This window comes from Erythrolamprus reginae, chromosome 5, assembly GCF_031021105.1.
Source record: "Erythrolamprus reginae isolate rEryReg1 chromosome 5, rEryReg1.hap1, whole genome shotgun sequence".
NCBI classification, from domain to species: domain Eukaryota; kingdom Metazoa; phylum Chordata; class Lepidosauria; order Squamata; family Dipsadidae; genus Erythrolamprus; species Erythrolamprus reginae.
In genome coordinates, this window is record NC_091954.1 from 46,204,700 (window position 1) to 46,225,457 (window position 20,758).

At 40.8% G+C, this 20,758-nt stretch overlaps 1 protein-coding gene across 4 annotated transcripts in view; it reads right to left on the minus strand.

Moving 5' to 3' along the window:
* Nucleotides 1–19,853, minus strand: part of DOCK1 (dedicator of cytokinesis 1) — a 466,948-nt gene extending 447,095 nt beyond the window's left edge. For all 4 annotated transcript variants that reach the window (XM_070752482.1, XM_070752481.1, XM_070752480.1 and 1 more), the window contains exon 1: nucleotides 19,677–19,853. In XM_070752482.1, the coding sequence (XP_070608583.1) occupies nucleotides 19,677–19,722 (46 nt within the window). In that variant the 5' untranslated portion in view covers nucleotides 19,723–19,853. The remainder of the gene's footprint in view (nucleotides 1–19,676) is intronic.
* Between the last annotated feature and the right edge of the window lie 905 nt (nucleotides 19,854–20,758).

Here is a 20,758-nt window from a genome sequence, read left to right on the forward strand (position 1 = left end):
TTGAATTATGGGTATGGGCACTCGCACTGCGCCATAGCACTCGTGCACGCTCTTTCAGCACCCGAAGAAAAAAAGGTTTGCCATCACTGCTATAGACCTTTTCTTTGGATCTCAGCAAAGCCTTTCACATAAAATGATAATACATGAGCTATCTAGTACTTATATGTTTGCCAAAAGGTGCAAAATAGCAAGGAGATAGATAGATAGATAGATAGATAGATAGATAGATAGATAGATAGATAGATAGATAGATAGATAGATAGATACCGTAGATAGATGTAGGTAGGTAGGTAGATGATAGAATACACACAGAGAGAGTATATACAGTATACATACATACATACATACATACATACATACATACATACATACATACATACATACATATCTATGATAAATGTCCCCAAAAAATCTGGTAGGCTCTTATCCCAGTCAAAGGAGAGTGCCGGTCAGTTACTCTAGAAATATGCTGAGCTGCCCAGATTTAGTCATATGAGCAGCTGTGAATGAATATTATTTTATACTGTCATTTTCATATATGGCATGTGGTTCAATGGAAGCCAGATGGCCATCATTGGAATCTTTCAATGAATAGATGACTTTCTCTAATGTCTAAATTAGTTAATAAGCTTAAGATCAATAAGTTAATATGTATTGTCAAGAGCTCCAGAATATAACCAATATGTCAGCTGGGAGAGGCAAGGGCAGAAGACTGGAGTGTGGGTCCTGGGGAAAGTACAGAACAGCAATGGTGGCAGAATGCAAGATAGCCAAAAGGGCAGAAATGGAGGAGAAGATGGGTGTGTCAAGACAGGTGAGGTGCAGGGCAGAAGTATGGTTTAATGACCCCAACCAGGGCTCCAGACTTCTGTCACTAAGTAGTGCGATTACCTGATATTTCGCCTAATCATCACTTTGCTTATCAATGGAAATGTGGGTCCCAGTTGAAGTTGTTAAGTGAGGACTATATATAGTACTTCTGAGTACATCCAAATTTATGCTTCAGTCTTCAGTAACAATACCTAGCCACTTGTTGTCTATTAAACAACATACCACCCATCTAAAACACTAGACAACTACTGAAGGTTGAGAGAAACAGAATGACCATGCCAGACAAAAAAGTAGTGACAGTAGGACTGACTTGATTTCCTGCCAGCTTCCCCACTGAGTTTCTTTGTAGAAAAATAACAAGCAGCATCAGAAAATCTTCCTTCCCTTCCTTCCTTCCTTTCTTCCTTTTCTTCCTTCCCACCTTCCCTTTCCCTTTTCTTCCCTCTTTTCTCTCCCTCCATTTCTTTTCCTTGTTTCCCTTCTTTCATCCCTTCTATCCTTCCTCCCTGTTCCTTCCATCCTTTGACCCTTTTCCTTCCCATCCCTTCAGTCTTTCCTCCCTCCCTCCTTCCTTCCTTTGTTCCTCTTCCTTCCTTGTATCTCCCTACTTCCTTACTTTGTTTTTCGTTTTTTTCTTTCCCCTTCCTTCCTTCCTCACTCCCACATTCCTTTCTTTACCTACATTTCTTCTTTGCTCTCTAGAATTCCCACGGATCTCCCCACTTACTTTGTTAGTGAGAAACCTGCAGGGAAAAAAAAGTCAGGAACTTGCAAGTGCAGGGCCAGAAGGCAAGTACCGTATTTTTTTGAGTAAAAGACATACCGGAGTATAGGACGCACCTTAATATTGAAGGAGTAAAACAAGGAAAAAACAATTCTGGGCATTTAACTGCAGCGGGTGGGGACGGGTTGGGAAATGATTTTTATGGGGGCAGAAGAGGGATTTGGCACTGAAAGCTCCAATCCCGAGAGCCCCCCTCCAACATCTTCCTTCCCATAATCCTAGCCATTGAAAGCATGCTTCCTTGAAGCAAGACTTGATAGAGAGGCAGCATTTCAGTCCTTCTGGACACCGCCATCTCATAAACGCATTGCCGGGCTTCTGAACAAGCTCCCTAAACTTTGCAGAGAGCAACTCCCAAGTGGCATTATGCCAGCCAATTTTAGTCCAACAAATTCAGCCTCAAAAGCCAAACATTTAAACTTCCACAAAAATTATGGTGTTGGAAGCAACATACCTACCAGTATCTACCTATCATCTATCATATCTATCTATCTATCTATCTATCTATCTATCTATCTACCTATCTACCTATCTACCTACCTATCTATCTATCTACCTACCTACCTATCATTTCCAGAGGGGGCCTATTAGCATCCTACTGCTAAGCTTGGAAATAAAATGTTTTGAGTAGCTGCTTTGGTCCATCAGGAGTCCAACCAGGAGAGAAGCCAGCTGGGAAAATGTTTCCTGTGAGGACTCTTAGCTAATGGAAAGAGATCCGTTGCCAATTTTTTCATCTTTTCAGCTCTGTGGCTAAATCCAGCTGATGGGAATTTCAAACAGGACCTAATAAAAAACCACCTTCTTTTCATAAGTCATCCTGAGCTCCTGAAACCAACATTTCCCTACATTTTTGATTTCTCTAAAATGTCATTTTGCAAAGTGGTGGCTTCTTATTCGCAACAAAGCTAGACATTTTAGGCTGCACACCCCATTTTTGGGAATGGGGAGAAAAGTATTTTCAGGCTGCAGCGCCGGCCGGAGCCACCCCATTCCAAAAAAGGGGCATGAGGAGGCAAAAAAAGAGCATCGCATTTCAGGTGATGGGGGATTCCATTTGGCCTGCAGCCCAAAGACACTTTTCTCCCCATTCCAAAAACAAGGCTGCCTGCCATCCAAAACGCAATGCTCTTTTTTTGATCTCCGCACAGTCTGTTTTTGGTATCGGGGAGGAAAGTGTTTTCAGGTAGAAGTAGCACGATCCCCTCCCCGATTCCAAAAACGGAGCATGCGGAGACCAAAACAGAGCATTGCATTTTGGATGGTAGGCAGCTCTGGTTGCACACCTCATTTTTGGAATCAAGGAGGGAAGTTTGCCTGCCATCTGAAATGCAATGAAAATGCCTCTTGCGCAGCACCCACTTCACCAACTGAGTCCCTACCTTCCCCTGGCCGCAAGTGAAAGTAAGGATCCCTACTGCGTGGAACCGCCCCAAAATGCGATGTGTGGAAGCCCGAAAACCTTCAAAGGGTGGGGGCTGGTGGGTGGGTGGTGCTACATTTGGAATATAAGATGAACCCAGTTTTTGATCCTCTTTTTTGGGAGCAAAAAGTTGTATCTTATACTCTGAAAAATACGGTAAGTAGCTGCTACCAAGCAGGAGAATGAGGGTGTATACAAGAAGTGCTGCACAGATTAAGGAGGGTGCAGAAGGATATAATGCAAGTCTGGAAGGGTGTACAAGAGGTGCCACACAAGTCAGGTAAGTGCAAGGGTTGCCACAGTTAAAAAGAATGTATGGATTTCAGAAGAGATGTCACACAGGTCAGCATGGGAGCATAAGGGTACACAAATGGTTGGCAAGGCATGAGCACAGAGGGGCAGCAGAGGTTGTGTAAGTGAAAGAGGCTTACCTGATCAACTTGTAACATTCCCTACTGGCTTCTCTACTAACTTGCAGGAAACTTTCAGAGAAAACTAGAAATGCAGATCACATAGCTACAGATCACATGACTGCAGCAACACAGTAGCACTGAAAGCAGCCATAATAAATTTCATTCCCATGGGAATAATGAATCCTGGCATTCTGTATGTTTGTCTATTTGAGGTACTTGGGTCAATAGTGATTGCCCTATGATGCACCATTTGAGTAGATGCATTGCCAGCACAACCCTACATACCTCCACACAGAAGTAAATATTTCTTAAAAAAACAACAGTGAGGCAGAAAACAAAGAACCAGATTTCAAACCCATCGTTTGCAAGAAAATGATAATGTCTATATTTACTTCACTCTTCTCCCTTCTGTTAGCAGCAAAACATTTATTTTCAACTCCCACACCCTTGAAATTCATTAAAGGCATGCCACATTGTTGGACATGATCATCATTCTCAGCTATTGTTAAAAAAACACTATTATAATGAGTGCTAGTTTTTTCAAGATCACTGGACAATAGACAAAATTTCCATTATAATAAAGGAATAAACACTGAACTATTCTGCTGCAAACTTAACATCATTTTTTAAGTGAAACAACCCAACTGTACTTAGTTTTAATGACAAATTATTCAATTTTCAGCTAGATTTTCTTTCTTTTTTAAAAGCATGTCTCAATTCATATCCAAAAATATGATCCTACTGAAACCCTGATATTATTCTAAAGCACAGTATATATCACCCAATCTATAAAACCAATAAAAATGATGCTACTGAAATTCTGATATTATTTTATGCCCGGCTTTAATATTTCTGTCCTTCTGTCCCATGTCTATTCCCCACATACATTCAATTTAAAAAATGTACAATTTAAAAATGTACTTCAACTCAGGACCCAATTGGATAAAACAATAAAATTGTCCAAATATTTTAATGCAACATTATAGAATCATAGAATTGGGAAAAGATCTTGGAAGACTCTTGGCCCAATACCCTACCCAGGGCTGGAATCCCAAATGACTTTCCAACAACTTTTCTTTGAAATCTTCCAGTTACAGAGTATCAACAATTCAAGGAGACAGGCTGTTCCACTGCTTAATAGTTCTTGCTGTCAGGAAATTATTCCTTATTTAGAGTTTGGAGCTCTTTCTGTAAAGTTGCCACCCACTGGTTCTACCCTTGAGCAGTACAGAGAACAAATCTACATCCTCTTCTCTGTGACAGTCATTTAAGTATGGAAGATTGCTACTATGTCTCCTCTTAGCCTTTTCTTCTTTAGCTAAACATAGCTACCCTGTTTCCCCGAAAATAAGACAGCGTGTTATATTAATTTTTGCTCTCAAAGATGTGCAATGTCTTATTTTCAGGGGAGTCTTATTTTTTTCAATGAAGAAGAATTCACATTTATTGCTGAACAAAAAAAATGAACATTTAATATACAGTGATCCCTCGATTATCGCGAGGGTTCCGTTCCAAGACCCCTCGCGATAATCGATTTTTCGCAATGTAGGGTTGCGGAAGTAAAAACACCATCTGCGCATGCGCGCCCTTTTTTTCATGGCCGCGCATGCGCAGATGGTGGAGTTTGCGTGGGCGGCGGGGAAGACCCATGGAAGGTTCCTGCGGCCGCCCAGCAGCTGATCTGCTCGGCAGCGCAGCGAGGAGCCGAATTGGGGTTTCCCCTTTGCGTGGGCAGCGGGGAAACCCCGATCTTCGTCTGCTCGCTGCTGCTGTGGCTGCCCAGCAGCTGATCTGCTCGGCAGCGCAGCGAGGAGCCGAATCGGGGTTTCCCCTTTGCGTGGGCGGCGGGGAAACCCCGATCTTTGTCTGCTCGCTGCTGCTGAGGCCGCCCAGCAGCTGATCTGCTCGGCAGCGCAGCAGCAGTGAGCAGACGAAGATTGGGGTTTTCCCGCCGCCCACGCAAAGGGGAAACCCCGATTTGGCTCCTCGCTGCGCTGCCGAGCAGATCAGCTGCTGGGCGGCCGAAGGAACCTTCCCTGGGTCTTCCTCGCTGATGCCCCCGCTCGCCCGCCCGCCTACCCGCCGCCCGCCCGCCGCCCGCCAGCAAGAGGGGGAGAGATAGAGAAAGAGAGAGAAGGAAAGAAAGAGATGACAGAGGGAGGAAGAGAGTGTGAGAGAGGAAGAAGCAAGATAGAGAAAGAGAGAGAGAAGGAAAGATGAGAAATGAAGGAAGAGAGTGACGTCATCGGGTGGGAAAAATCGCGATATAGCGTTTCGCGAAGCACGAGATCGCGAAAATCGAGGGATCACTGTATACTGTACAGTAGTTGTCCTCACAAACCAGCATAACCAGACAAACTGTGAATCCTATCAGGAATTTCTTACTACTACCGTACCACTGTTTCCATCTACAACAATTGCGTGTTGGATGTGTTTTAAATCTGATTGATGCAGTGTTTTGGGATGCAATTTATGGACAGCAGTGTTATATATGTTCTGTTTGGGAATGCTGCGAAACAAAACCTGTCCTACGTCTTACTTTCGGGGGATGCCTTATATTAGGCAATTTTACGAAACCTCTCCCTTGTCTTACTTTCTGGGATGACTTATTTTTGGGGAAACAAGGTAGTTCCTTTAACGATTCTTCACAGGTTTCAGCCTCCAAGCTTTCAGAGAACCACAGATATAACCTTGGAGATACAAAGTAGTGGCAGCGGTTAACAAAATGTGAATTAAGTCAATGAAAGAAAGAAGACATGGAAGAAGTGGGGACAAAGAGACCCCATTTTGACTTTCTTCCATATAAGGAAAGAGAAATGCTGTGAGGTTTTTATAATTCTGTTACTCTAGCCCAGCGATTGGCAAACCTCAATCCTAAACCAAAAACTTTTTGTACAGGTAGTTTTTGACTTACAACAGTTCATTTAGTGACTTATGACTTATTTTTCATACTTCTGAACGTTGCAGTTCAGAATTATTTATATTTGGACACTTGACATCTGACTCACATTTATGATTGCAGTGTCCCAGAGTCTTGTACAGTAATCTCCTTTTGTGATTGTCTGACGATCAAGTCAATGGGGAAATCAGATTCATTTAACAACTGCGTTACTAATTTAAGAACTGCAGTGATTCACTTAACAAATGTAGCAAGAAAAGTAATAAAATGGGGCAAAATTCACTTAACAAATTTCTCACTTAGCAACATAAATGTTGGGCTCAATTGTGATGGTAAATTGAGGATTACCTGTGCAGTCTTCAAGTAGGCAACAGATTACTAGACCTCAGCTATCAGGGCACAGTGCAGTGGTGGGAATTTTGGGTGATGGCTACAGCCTACAACTACCATCTTTGGCCTGCAGACCTGCTAACCATACCCAGAGAAGCAGAAAAGTTAACAAAAAATCTGACTCTTTACAGAAAAAGTTTGTGGATTCTTGCTGTAGCTTATATCAATAAAGCAGAAGTCTATTCATGTATGTCTTGTGGAATTTGTTTCCTGAACTGGCTTTTGTCACAGGATTGACAAAGCCCCTTACCATCTTTGTTGCTCTTCTCTGCATTCTCCCTTTTCCCCAGCATCGTTCTTGTATTGTATACAGTATCTGTATACAGTATCATACCTATATTGATGTAGCCCAATATTGCACTGATTCTTTTCATTTCTGCACCACACAGATGCAGAATCTGTTGTCTAACATGCTTAATCTGTTGTCTAACAAGTCACCCAGATCCTTCTCACAGGAATTACTGCTGAAACAAGTACCACTTACATTTTACATCTACGTAATTCTTCTTGAGTGTACTCTCTTGCCACTGAACTGCATTTTTGTGGAAAAGCCGAATGTTCAAGTCTATTAAGTTTCTTTTGAACCTTGAGTCTCTCTTCTGAGATGTTATTAGGTCCCTTCAGCTCTACAGTGTTTGCAAATGTGCTGTTTATCCCTTGTTGTTTAGTCATGAAGTCATGTCCCACCCATCGCAACCACATGGACAATGCTCCTCCAGGCCTTCCTGTTCTCTACCATCCCCCAGGGTCCATTTAAGCTCACACCAACTGCTTCATTGCTTCCATCCAGCCACCTCATTCTCTGTCATCCCCTTCTTTTTTGCCCTCAATCGTTCCCAGCATTAGGCTTTATCCCTACTATCATCCAATCTAGATACATAGAAAACTTGCGACAGAAAAAGACCTAGTGATCCATCGAGTCTCCCCTTCGAGATGTTTGGACTTTTTAAATTTAATATTTTTAATTATTTTTGTTTTTTTGTTGGGTGATGGACATGTATCTATCACACAACTTTAAACTTAGTTACTGATGATCAATCTAATCATTCATAAAAACATTAAAGAACAATGAGCCCAGGATAAAACACTGAAATACCCAACTGCATGCCTTCATATAGCCATAAAATTTACTAAGGACCTCTGACTGGGTCAGTTATTCAACCTACTGAAAAGGATAGTCGGTCCATCAAAAATTGCTCCATTGTATCAAGGCATCAACTGAAGTCAGCTTTATCAAATGTTTTATTGAAGTCCAAGCATTCAATATCCACAGCATTCTCTTGTCTATTAATATATTCACTTTGTCAATTAATGAATTCACTTTGATAAAAAATGTTTCACAAAAAACAGTAAGATTAGTCTGGCACAACCTATTCATAAGAAACTCATGCCAGCTTCTAGTTTGTTTTTCTCTTGTTTCTCTCTTGCAAACCTACTGTTTTATTATATTTTCTAGTATTTTTCCAGGTACCAACATCAGGCTGACTGATTTGCAATGCAGCTGCGAGAGCAATCATGGGCTTTCCCAAATATGCCCATGTTACACCAACACTCCGCAGTCTGCATTGGTTGCCGATCAGTTTCCGGTCACAATTCAAAGTGTTGGTTATGACCTATAAAGCCCTTCATGGCACCGGACCAGATTACCTCAGGGACCGCCTTCTGCGGCACGAATCCCTGCGACCAGTTAGGTTCCACAGAGTGGGTCTTCTCCGGGTCCCGTCAACTAAACAATGCCGCTTGGCGGGACCCAGGGGAAGAGACTTCTCTGTGGCGGCCCCGGCCCTCTGGAACCAACTCCCCCCAAAGATTAGAATTGCCCCTACCCTCCTTGCCTTTCGTAAGCTACTTAAAACCCACCTCTGTCGCCAGGCATGGGGGAATTAAGATTCCTTTTCCCCCTAGGCCTTTACAATTGTATGCATGGTATGTTTGTATGTATGTTTGGTTTTTTATATTAAGGGGTTCTTAATTCGCTTGTAGTATTGGATTATTATTGTACACTGTTTATGTTAACCGCCCCGAGTTTTCGGAGAGGGGCGGCATATAAATCCAATCAATCAATCAATCAATCAATCAATCAACAAACAAACAAACAAATAAATAAATAAATTTCCTGGCTTTTCCCCCTTTTTAAAAAACTGAAAGCTAATTATTCTACTCCAGTATACATACCACCCATCTAAAACATATACCTCCCATCCAAAATAGATGTATCCATTTTCTGCAGTACCGAGAAAAAGTTTTCAAAATATTATACTTAGTAATTCTGAGATCACATCCAGTAGAACTGTAATGGTGAACCTTTAACACAGAGTCATATCATAGGCCCACACTGGCCAGCTGATTTTCGGCTTTCTTTTCAGCGGTTTTTGCTGTCCCCAGCAAAACTTCCTAAAGTCTGGGGATGGTGAAAAATGGCCCAACAGGCCAACCAGAAATTCAAAAACCAACTTCCAGTTGGCCCATTGGGCCTCAGATATTGCTCCGTGTACCACCTTTGCTGTAGATTCACTATCATGGGATTAGTGCTACTTCTTAATATTTTTTTTGTTGTATTCTTTTCATTTGTTTTAAAATAGACCATTTCTTTTCTTAGAGGGATCATTATGCAACCATACCAGTCTCATTAAATGCCTTTCTTTCCTTTCCTCTTTGGTATTTATGTTTGGAACTTAATTATCTCATTTTTCAGGATGTTCCCACACGCACACTATTTTTCCCTTCAGGATTTCAAGGTACTGAATCCTTCCTACTATCCAATTACCTTACTGAAGTCAGCTCTTTTGAAATGTACTATACTTAACAGATTACATTCTGTTCAGTTTCTTTTTGGGGGAAAAAATCCCCATTCATTCCAACCATGAATTCCAGTTCACCTGATTTTAGCAATATTTGATTTGCCACCTTTTGCCACAACCTGGAACTCTTTCTGCTGGTTCCCCCTACTCTGAGCAGTAATGTAAAAGAACTGAGTTCTTTAGTGTCACCCTTCTTAGGCTTGCCTTTTGCATCTCCTGAGGTATTTGTGAGCATTCCTTCCTTCTTACTACTTCCTTCCTGCTGTAAGGTTTACTGCCTTTGGCCTAATGCTTTGAGTATGGTTCTGAATATTGGTCTCCCGCCTCCTCCTGATTTAAAGCCTGACTCTTTGTGAGATGCTGCCCACTCTGCATATAAAATAGTGGTTTACTATGGGTTCCTTGTCTGCACCTCTTTAATGCATTTCATTCAAATACAGGCCAAAAAAATGGATTCTTTTTTTCATTCTTGCAGATGGTACAGTGACTTGTTTATCTGGATTGACTGAAATGATTTTATACTAATAATCTGCAATTCCACATTAAACACCTAGCTAACTCATAGTCATATTTTACCATAAAAGATACTAATGATACAGCAATTCTCCCATGTCCAAGAATCATGCCAAGTATAACAGCAAAGTGTTATTTTAAATCAAGAATCTCTCTGTGAAATGTAAATGATTTATAGAACAGAAATTATGTATACACACCATAGGGCAAAATGCTCCATTTACAATTCTGACATGAACAAATCATGCAAAATACCTCTTGTAAAGTAGAACAGACAGCGCTTGTAAATTATCTTGAATAGAAAGTTGTTTGTTTCATATGAGATGAGAGCCTCACATGTTCATGACTAGGAAGAAAATCCCAACTGAAATTACAATGACTGCCATAAGAACAGCTATGGTAATATCCCTTACAATAAGAAGCAATCAATAAACATCCATGAATTCCATATTATAATTTCATATATATAAATTGTGCATCTGCCAAAACACATTGGTCTAATTCTTACTGTGCTAAGCCATGGTTTCTTTAATCAAGTGTATTGAATAAATCACAATTATCTACTTTTGCATAATATGCTAAGTCAAAATCAAACAAACCATATTATAGCTCAAGTATAAAACATGGTCCTGTCTTCCAAAAACTGCATATCTATACAGTTTGGAAGTTGGATTGGTTTCAGATATCACACTATCATTTGTTTTGGATTTAACACATTGTCTTAACCCATCAGGTTGAGGTTATAAAGCACTAAAAAAACCCTCCCTCTCTCTCACCCAATTTGATTTCTAAATTTTCCTATCACACTAAACAATATCACTTTTTTTTAGAAAAAACTCAGTTAGTGGCATTCATAAATGATGCTATAATTCAGGATTTCTAAATCATATTGCCAAGCACAAATATCATACTAAGTCAAAAACAAGCAAACCAATCACAACAATAGCAATGCTCTCTACATGGGGCTACCTTTGAAGAGTGTTCGGAAACTTCAGATCGTGCAAAATGCAGCTGCGAGAGCAGTCATGGGCCTACCTAGGTATGCCCATGTTTCACCATCACTCCGCAGTCTGCATTGGTTGCCGATCAATTTCCGGTCACAATTCAAAGTGTTGGTTATGACCTTTAAAGCCCTTCATGGCATCGGACCAGAATATCTCCGAGACCGCCTCCTGCCGCACGAATCCCAGCGACCGATTAGGTCCCACAGAGTGGGCCTTCTCCGGGTCCCGTCAACTAAACAATGTCGGTTGGCGGGCCCCAGGGGAAGAGCCTTCTCTGTGGCGGCACCGACTCTCTGGAACCAACTCCCCCCGGAGATTAGAACTGCCCCTACTCTTCCTGCCTTCCGTAAACTCCTTAAAACCCACCTTTGCCGTCAGGCATGGGGGAACTGAAACATCTCCCCCTGGGCACGTTTAATTTATGCATGGTATGTCTGTGTGTGTGACTGTTAGCATATGGGGTTTTTTAAATATTTAAATATTTTAAATTTGTCTGATTGCTTATGATTTGTTTTTTACATGTTGTGAGCCGCCCCGAGTCTTCGGAGAGGGGCGGCATACAAATCTAAGTAATAAATAAATAAATAAATAAAACAAGTAATAATGTTAAAGGAGTAATGCCCAATATAGTGCACTGTCTTACTAAGATTTCATTCTACAAATATATTTTCTTTCTCATTTACATACTAGTTAATTAAAATATATTCTGATATATTCTAATTAACTAGATTATATTAATGCAAATTAATATAAACTGATTCAGGTATATTAAATTAAGTGAAAACTATTTCTTCAAAAACAGTATGATTGCAGAATACAAATTTCATAAATCTTTCACTTTTTCTATCAAACACTAATTAAATTTTAATATGGAAGCAGTGAACATTATTGAATAGCCAAGACAAAAACATGAAAGGCTGTTAAAATATTCAATATATTTCAAAATATAATCTGTATCAACTACACATGTATCTCTGTCATCATTGAAATCAAGTCTAATTTAAGATAATTTTGCATTAGAATTATGCAGTTTTCTCCAGATGCTGTGCACTCTGGGAAAAATACAACCGTTTTAATGGATTATAGACAGGTGATACGTGTAGACTCCTGTATTTATTTAATTGAATTTGTATGTGTGGATTTGCACTGTGCACTGTTTCACTCTCAAACCATCTTGTTTCTTGGATCCCAGTGTACAAGGGGTGCTCATTTAATAACCATTTGTTCAGCGATCGTTCAAACCTGGAACAGTGCCAAAAAAGTGGTAATTGTTTTTGGGCTAGCGCAACCCAAGTATGACATAGAACAATTCAGCCAAAGTTGAATTCTTTATTTGTTTACACCAGTAGACAGAATCTTGCCAGACTAAACCAATACTACTCTCACCCTAAAGGATATATCCTGGAAGCAGGGGTGGGTTCTAACTTACCTTGCTGCCAATTTGCTTCCTCCCACACTGTGTAGCCAGGTGTGCACTACACATGCGCATGTGCAGTGCCAAAAAATCCATTTAAAAAAAGCTGAAAACAAGATCATGATGCATGCGCAGTGCTGGAAATTCAGCTTCTACACATGCTTAGAAGAAAAAATAAATTTAAAAAATAAAAATAAAAAAATCAATTTTTTTTTAAAAAAAGATGGAAGTGCCCACACACTAGCACCAACTGAACTGGTTCTTTGACATCATCATGATATCGTTGTGATATCACCAGTAGGTCATTACCAGTTTGGATGAACCGGTCCAAACCAGGAGGAACCCACCTCTGCCTGGGAGATTCTAGGGAGTGGATACCCTGACTCTCTTCCTCTGTATCCAATCCAGCTCTTGGCATGATAAAAGACTGTGTTGCCTTTTATCATCCCCTCCTCCTTGGAATGTGCTTCCTTCCTGAAAAGCTGCCACTTCACCACAGTCCATCACATCACCTCCCCCTCCATAGCCACCATCCCTTACATCAGATTTCTAACTACAACAGTATTCCTCGATCACACAATTATGATTTGCAGCATTCCCTGCCAGTTTGTCAATGTTCTCTCCTAGCTTCAGTCAAGCAAAGTCAAAGGGGAAGTTGGCAGGGAATCGGAAATTGTGATCATGTGGTCTTCACTTAATGATCCATGCAGTTTTCACTTTATAACAGTAACTACGGATTTCCAGGTCTTCTGTTGCTAATTAGGGCAGTCATATAATGTCATACTTTAAGTCTACCTTGCTTAGTGATGGAAATTCCAATCCCAATTACCATCCTTCGGCAAGCACCATCTGTAGTGACTTCTCCAGATGCTAGCCAAGCTTCCCATCCTACCTGAATTTTATTTTTGAAAAATTATTTCCATTAAAAAATTAGAAATACCTGCAGTTATCTTTCTGACTAAACTTTTATATAGGGCTGTTGGATCAAGCTAAGGCCCATCTCAGCCTCTCTCTTTGTTTCTTGCAGTGGCCAATCCAATACCACTGAGATACTCACAAATAGATGAAGACATCAACATTTCACTTGTAATTGGTATTTGGAGACATGCTGCCCTAAATCCAGAAACTATAATAGATATTCAAGACCAATAATCCTATTGTATCATAAAGTTATCTAATCCCCCTAATTAGTGATTATCACAACATCTTGTAATGAACTCCACAGGTTAATTATGTTCTTTATAACAAAGTGCCTTTTTAATTTATTCTAAATTTCCTTCCATCTTCAGGTCCTAGTGTTTTAAGGAATGATAGAAAATTTCACCCAATTTTTTTCTCCACAACACAAACGATTTTATGCACCTCAGTCATATATCCCCTCAAATCACCTATTTTTTCCAAGCAAGAATCTCAAATGTTATTTTCTTATGGAAGAAGAAAGGCTGAGTGTTCTGATTATTTTTACTGCCTTGTTCTGTGTTATTTCCAAGTCTATTTATATTTTTCAAATGTAGGAGCAAGAACTATTTTTATATTACAAAGATGACATTTTATATCAATCATTTTCCTAATAACCTCTAAATTAAAATTAGCCTTTTTCACAATTGCCACAGGCCCCTAGTTTATATCTTCACTATCCACTGTTCCCCAAGATCTTTTTACTGATTTGTTAAACAGCTCAAGCCCCATCAGTGTTTTTAATGACCCAATATGCATAATGTTGCTTTTATTTAAACTGAACCCCATTTGTCTTTTGATCATTCTCACAGCTTAAAAAGGTATTTCTACAACTCTTCATAACTATTTTTGCAATACTGTACTGAGTAGTTTAGCATCATCCATAAACTCAATAAGGTGACAGCTCATGTCTAACTCAAAATACCAATCACAATACAATTTCAACTGCAATTTTTTAAAAAACCTGAAAGATAGTTACAATCAAAATCTTGTCTGGAAGTATACTTATATTCCCAGGAAAAATGATAAAAGTAAACTGATAATTTACTAGAGTTACCAGAGTAATCAATGTGCTCTCTGGTGGATCTATTGGTTCACAAAAATGTGGGATCCCTAGTTTGGCCTGATGAAGAATTCTCAAATACTCTAAAGCTAGCAGAATATTTTTCTAAATGTACTGTTTCAAAATAAATTCTGGGTAGATATGATGCAAGTAATAAATGCCACAAAAAACAAACATGGTAGTATATGTAGATGTAAGTAACATTTTCTGTCAATAATCAGAAAACAATGTCAGTGTATCATTAATTATTTAATCAAGTGAAAGCAGTAACAGATATCTGAACCTCAGATATACTGAATTTGAATTGGATAATCAAGGTTCAGATCTAGCAATTATCAGCAGTTAGAGCGTATGAAATGCAGCCTATGATACCAGTATCGCTTAATCATTCTTAACCAAGAAGATAATAGGGGGAATCTCCCAAGATAAATCAGAAACAGTAATGACATTATTTAGAGAACCAGTCCCTGTGCACAGATCACTAGGGTATCTTATTGCCTTATAACAGTACTACATTACAAACAGATGAATGTCACTTGAACTACAGGTAGTCTTCGACTTATCACAAAGCACTTGAATTACCATCTCTAAATACAGTAATGGGATTGTTAAAGCAAGCCATCACATGACTGCATTCCTTAGTAACAGCAATTCCGGCACTGGCAATAACTAAATTCCACCAATCATTAGCTGTGACCCACTTCAAACCAAGCCATTTGGGGCTCTGTCTGTCCCAGCCATGACACTCAGTAAGGTAAGGGACTGCCTTCTCTTCAATCCCCCCCCCCCCCGTGCCCTGATCTATTCCCTACATCTCTGCCCGTTTGGCCATCCTACATCCTGCCTTGGGGAACAGCAATCAGCTCCAGAGCACACAGCTCTGAGTGTGCTTGCCACATTGTGGCATAGGTCTGTTTGCCACACTGATGCTCTAGGGCTGCAAAAAGCTCCTAAGCTGCAGCACAAAATTCGGTCTTAGACCAGCCCAACAGTGTGAAGTAAAGGGGATCTCGGTATACCATAACTCTGAGCAGAGGTGAAATTCAGTAGGTTCGGACAGTTCTATAGAACTAGTGGCGTCAATTATGTGCAGTTCGGAGAACTAGTAAGTTTTTGCCAGTTTTGCGGGTGTGGCTTGGTGGAGTGGTGCTGCTCCACCTTGCCATGAGTGATGTCAAGTTGCCCACACCCACTCACGTCACATGACCCACCACCAAGCCACACCCACAAAGCCATGCCCAGAGAACTGATAGGGTAAAATTTTGAATGCCACCCCTGGCTCTGAGGCTGCAAGAAGCCCTTGAGCCACAACTTAGCATGAAGCCCTTTGCGGCATGAAACCCAGTCCCAAGAGTGCAACCGAAACCACAGCCAGCCCAGCCCTTCTCTACACCTTGCATTCCATCTGACTTTCTCCAACTTGTTGCTCCTACTATTGACTGAGGTGTGCCCAGCCTTTACAAAGCAGATTCTGGCCACAAGAGACTCACTTCCCTCATGAGGAAACTACATGCATGACCTGGGGAAGAAAGTGTGTGGCCAGTATCTGCATGAGCAAGGGCTGGCATGTTTGATCAGCAGCAGGAGCAACAATATTATTATTATTATTATTATTATTATTATTATTATTATTATTATTTAAATTGTATGCCGCCCCTCTCCGCAGACTCGGGGCGGCTCACAGAAGCAACAGAAAACAATGTACAATACAAATCTAAGATTACAAAGTTAAAAACCCATAATTTAAAAAACATGCACACAACATACCATACATAAACTATATAGGCCTGGGGAAGATATCTCAGTTCCCCCATGTCTGATGGCAGAGGTGGGTTTTAAGAAGTTTACGAAAGGCAAGGAGGGTGGGGGCAATTCTAATATCTGGGGGGAGCTGGTTCCAGAGGGTCGGGGCCGCCACAGAGAAGGCTCTTCCCCTGGGGCCCGCCAGATTACATTGTTTAGTTGATGGGACACGGAGAAGGCCAACTCTGTGGGACCTAACTGGTCGCTGGGATTCGTGCGGCAGAAGGCGGTCCCATAGATATTCTGGTCCGATGCCATGAAGGGCTTTATAGGTCATAACCAACACTTTGAATTGTGACCAGAAACTGATCGGCAACCAATGCAGACTGCGGAGTGTTGGCAAAGTAGAGCTAGTATGGCAGGGGACAATAGGGCATGGATGGGGAGATAGGTAGGTGGTAGAGTTCAAGCTCCTGAGGTGAATTTTGATCATGGTGGCTATGATGGCCTCTGTGGACTAGACTCTTTGTTCAATGCTACTATACATTCAAATAGTCATTGAATGGATAATCCTAAATCAAGGATTACCTGTATTTATGATTCATTACTTCTGATCAAATAATGAAGAACTGAAAGTAATTTGTGGTTTATTTAATCAACTCAATATTTTGGGTTCACACAATAGAATGAGCTACAGACTACTCACATGGACAAATGGGTTCAAGGAAAAAAGTAGGTTGAAATATGGGTGATAAGCTATGAAAGTACTTAAAAGGCAGCATTTGCACTTTAATACCAACAGGCCCCTGCCCTTGCAGTTGGACAATTAAAGTATGATTCCTGGTGCATATGAGCCATTCAATGTAGTTTCACCAATCATAAAGTATTATAATGTAATTAGTTTCATCTAAACTTAACAAAAATGCATTTTCCAAGTGTGTCTTATTCCACATAATGTGGGTTATCATAGCATGTGGGCCCATTTGCTCTTAATGATAATGTATTAAACTATAGATGATTTACAAAATATGTGATTGTATAAATAATACTAAAGCATGCACAATAGTTTAAATCAATTACTACCATATTACCACAATTATTATTAGGATTATCAGATCTGTGCCTAAAACCATAAGACCAGTGGTTCCCAAATTAGTAGCCTTTTAGGCTTCTTCCTGAGTAGGAGTTCACTTTTTAAATAGTAAGAATTATATGTGGAGGTGGGGGGGCATCAGCATTTTAGAAATGCTTAAGTGGGGCATGGCAAAAAAAAAGGTTGGGAACCACTGCATTAGACAGACTTAGCATTTGGGGGGGGAGGCGTGTTTTGGTTTGGGGTTTGTTTGTTTGTTTTTGTGTTTTTTGTTTTTGTTTTGCTCTCTATTAGTTCTCTATTAGTTTGCAGTTCAGATCTCACAGCACTAATAATAGCTTAACTTGGTGAACTGGGTTAGTAGAAAAGTAACCATCAGATAAAAAGAGGGTTTTTTCCTTGCATAAGACAGGTATTAAATGAAACAAAACCACAAGTGATGCACTATGAAAGTTTATTTAGCATTAAATGTTATTTTTACTAAGATAAATACTGAATACTATTGCATAATTTCATGTTCATTATTTCAATTCTTTCCCACAGTCCTAATATGAGTGAAATTAGATACTATACAGATAATGCATATAATTAAAACAAGCACTAAACATCAGATTTTGAGGCTATAAATAGAATACAACAGCTAAGTTTCTTTCCTACCATGGGTTCATTCAAAATCCACAAAAATAAGGCAAGACATATGGCAGACAGAGAAGGAGGGGAGAAGAAAAAGAGCCTGAGTAAGTGCAAATGTTTAATGAGAGTAGAAGAATAAAGAATTTTGCACTTCTGTTTCCTCATCCCCAACATCCTACTGCTGTTATTTTTTCTAAGAATACAGTAGATTCTTTATTGGATAGTTAGAGGGGTGGGCACAATTGTGCATTTCCTCAAATAAGTATGGCAATAGTGAAAAAATACTTTAAAAAGGTCACACACTCATATCTAAATAACCACAAACTATGCTCTCAAGGCATAGTTGTTCTTTGTGAACTTAAATTATCCAATATTCTGGCTGCAACACATTTATTAACCGCACAAATTGGAAATACGTGTCAACCTAATTATTGCTCACTAGTTTGTTATTCAGACTACAAACAATAGCATTTTGAAACATGAAATAAATCAGGGGTGTAAACCTGTATTATTCAACAAACTATGGCTTAGTATGATCTCTGCACACACTTCTGGGAATAATAATGTATTCTTGTGCTGCCCAATTTAAAACTCTGCATCTGGCAAGTCATTTCTTAGATGAAATGTTTCTTCTTTTTTCACACATAGCCAAGAGTGGTACTTCTGAGATAATTTCTGATGTAACCACCAGTTTAGTAAAATAAGTGCATTTCATTCTGATTTATTATTTTATTTCCATTACTTACATCATGACACAAATCAACTAAGATTTCACAAACCTAGTAAGAATCTCAATACTAATGAATGTTTATTTCTGCATACCGTCAAGACAATATAATTGCAGGCTCATGAACATTAACAAGACAGACTGAGTTCCTACAGTACAAGGTACTAGTGTGTCTTGCAATGGGACTCAATTATAATCCCACCGCTCCTCAAGAAATCTGCAGAGAAAAATATTATTTTTAAAAATTCTGACTCCATATTCAGCTTATGGCACCAATCACTAGCCAGATTTCCAGAAAAGCAGACTCTCCAACAGGATTCATTCCTACTTGTGTATTCCATATCAAAGCCTGAGGAAGGAAGATTTAAAAACAGTGGATACAAAATTTCCACTTCCTTTCTTTTGATAGATTTCTGCAGGTAATGGAGAAAGAGGGTGTTTGGGAGAAACTTGAGTTATGTTAGAAAAGTGCAGCTCAGTTCAACCTTGTTTCCCTAAACGAAATCGTGAAAGACCTGGGGGCGTGTAAATTAAAAGCAACAAAAAGGCGAAAATAATGAAAGGACCAAGATACCAAGGAAGAGATAACGACGCTACAAAGACTCGGAAAGAAAGGAGGTTAGGAAGCAGAAGCTTCTCTCGGCCGAGGAAATGTGAAGTAAAAGGAAACAAGAGCCCCCCCCCAATTTACTCCCCCTTCCCCAAGCCTTCGTCAGCGCGGGCCTTTTGAGAAGGGATGAAGCCGATTCCTCTGGCCAGCCTCGACCCTTCCCCAAAAGCGCCCCAATGAAGCGTCGGGTAGGGAAAGGGCTAAAGGACGAGTCATTCGCTCGTCAGGGGCGGGGAGGTTTTTGCTTCGGCTGCGAGAGCCGCTTTCTCAGCCGCGCAACTTCAACTTCTAAGGAAGTTCAGCGGGAGCCGCACCACGAGCGACGGATCCCCGCGACGGGGGCAGGAAGGAGGGGAAAGGGGAAACCAAAGCGCTCACCCACGCCGTATTTCTCCTCGCGCTTGGTGGGTATCCAACGCGTCATAGCTGAGGGGATCCCGAGCCCGCCAGCCGTCGGGGAAAGCCGGGGAGGAGGAGAGGCGGGGACTGACGCGGCGGCGGCGCCGGCGACGCTGCTCTAAGCCGCCATTTTCCAGGCTCGGTCGCGGCCGCCCCGGGACAAGGAGAAGAAGAAAGTTTGCAGGCAAACGGGGCGGTCATGTGGTGCAGGCGGAGCCAGGGATTGGGAGGCCCTGCCTGGATAGGAAACCCAGGCGGTGGCTGCGGACGGGAAGGAGGCTCCCTCGGCGGCGCCGTCACCGCCGTTAAGCATCCTTCCTCGGGCTGGCGGGGCCCGCTTCCCCTCCTCTTGAAAAGTCGCTTCCCTTCCTGAGAACGACGCTTCCCGGTTCTGAAGCCGCCCCGCGTTGCTTCACTTTTCCGCGCCTTTAGCCACAAGTAGCCGCGCTACCCTCTCCCAAGGGATTCATCTAAGTAAGGGGACCGGGAAGGTCCCGAGAACCTCGGAAATGGTTACATGGAAAAGGAATTCTGTAGCCAGTAATAGAGAGGGTTCCGTTGCTCCCACAAAACCCGGCATGGGGAGAGTTCATGTAATGCAAGAGACTGAGCCAGTAGAAAAAGGGTGTTGATGGATGTGGTGGTGATTTTTTTTTTCAGACAAATGAATAGAATAGAATTCTTTATTGGCCAAGTGTGATTGGACACACAAGGAATTTGTCTTGGTGCGTATGCTATCAGTGTACATAAAAGAAAATATAGATTTGTCAAAAATCATGAGGTACAACACTTAATGATTGTCATTAAGAAGAAACAATCAATGTTAATAAAAAATCTTAGGATACAAGCAACAAGTTACAGTCCTAAGTGGGAGGAAATGGGTGATAGGAATGATGAGAAAAAACTAGTACAAATAGTAGTGCAGACTTAGTAAAAAGTTTGACAATGTTGAAGGAATTATTTGTTTAGCATAGTGATGGCTTTCAGGGGGGAAAAACTGTTCTTGTGTCTAGTTGTTTTGGTGTTCTGTAGCAACGTTTTGAGGGTAGGAGTTGAAACAG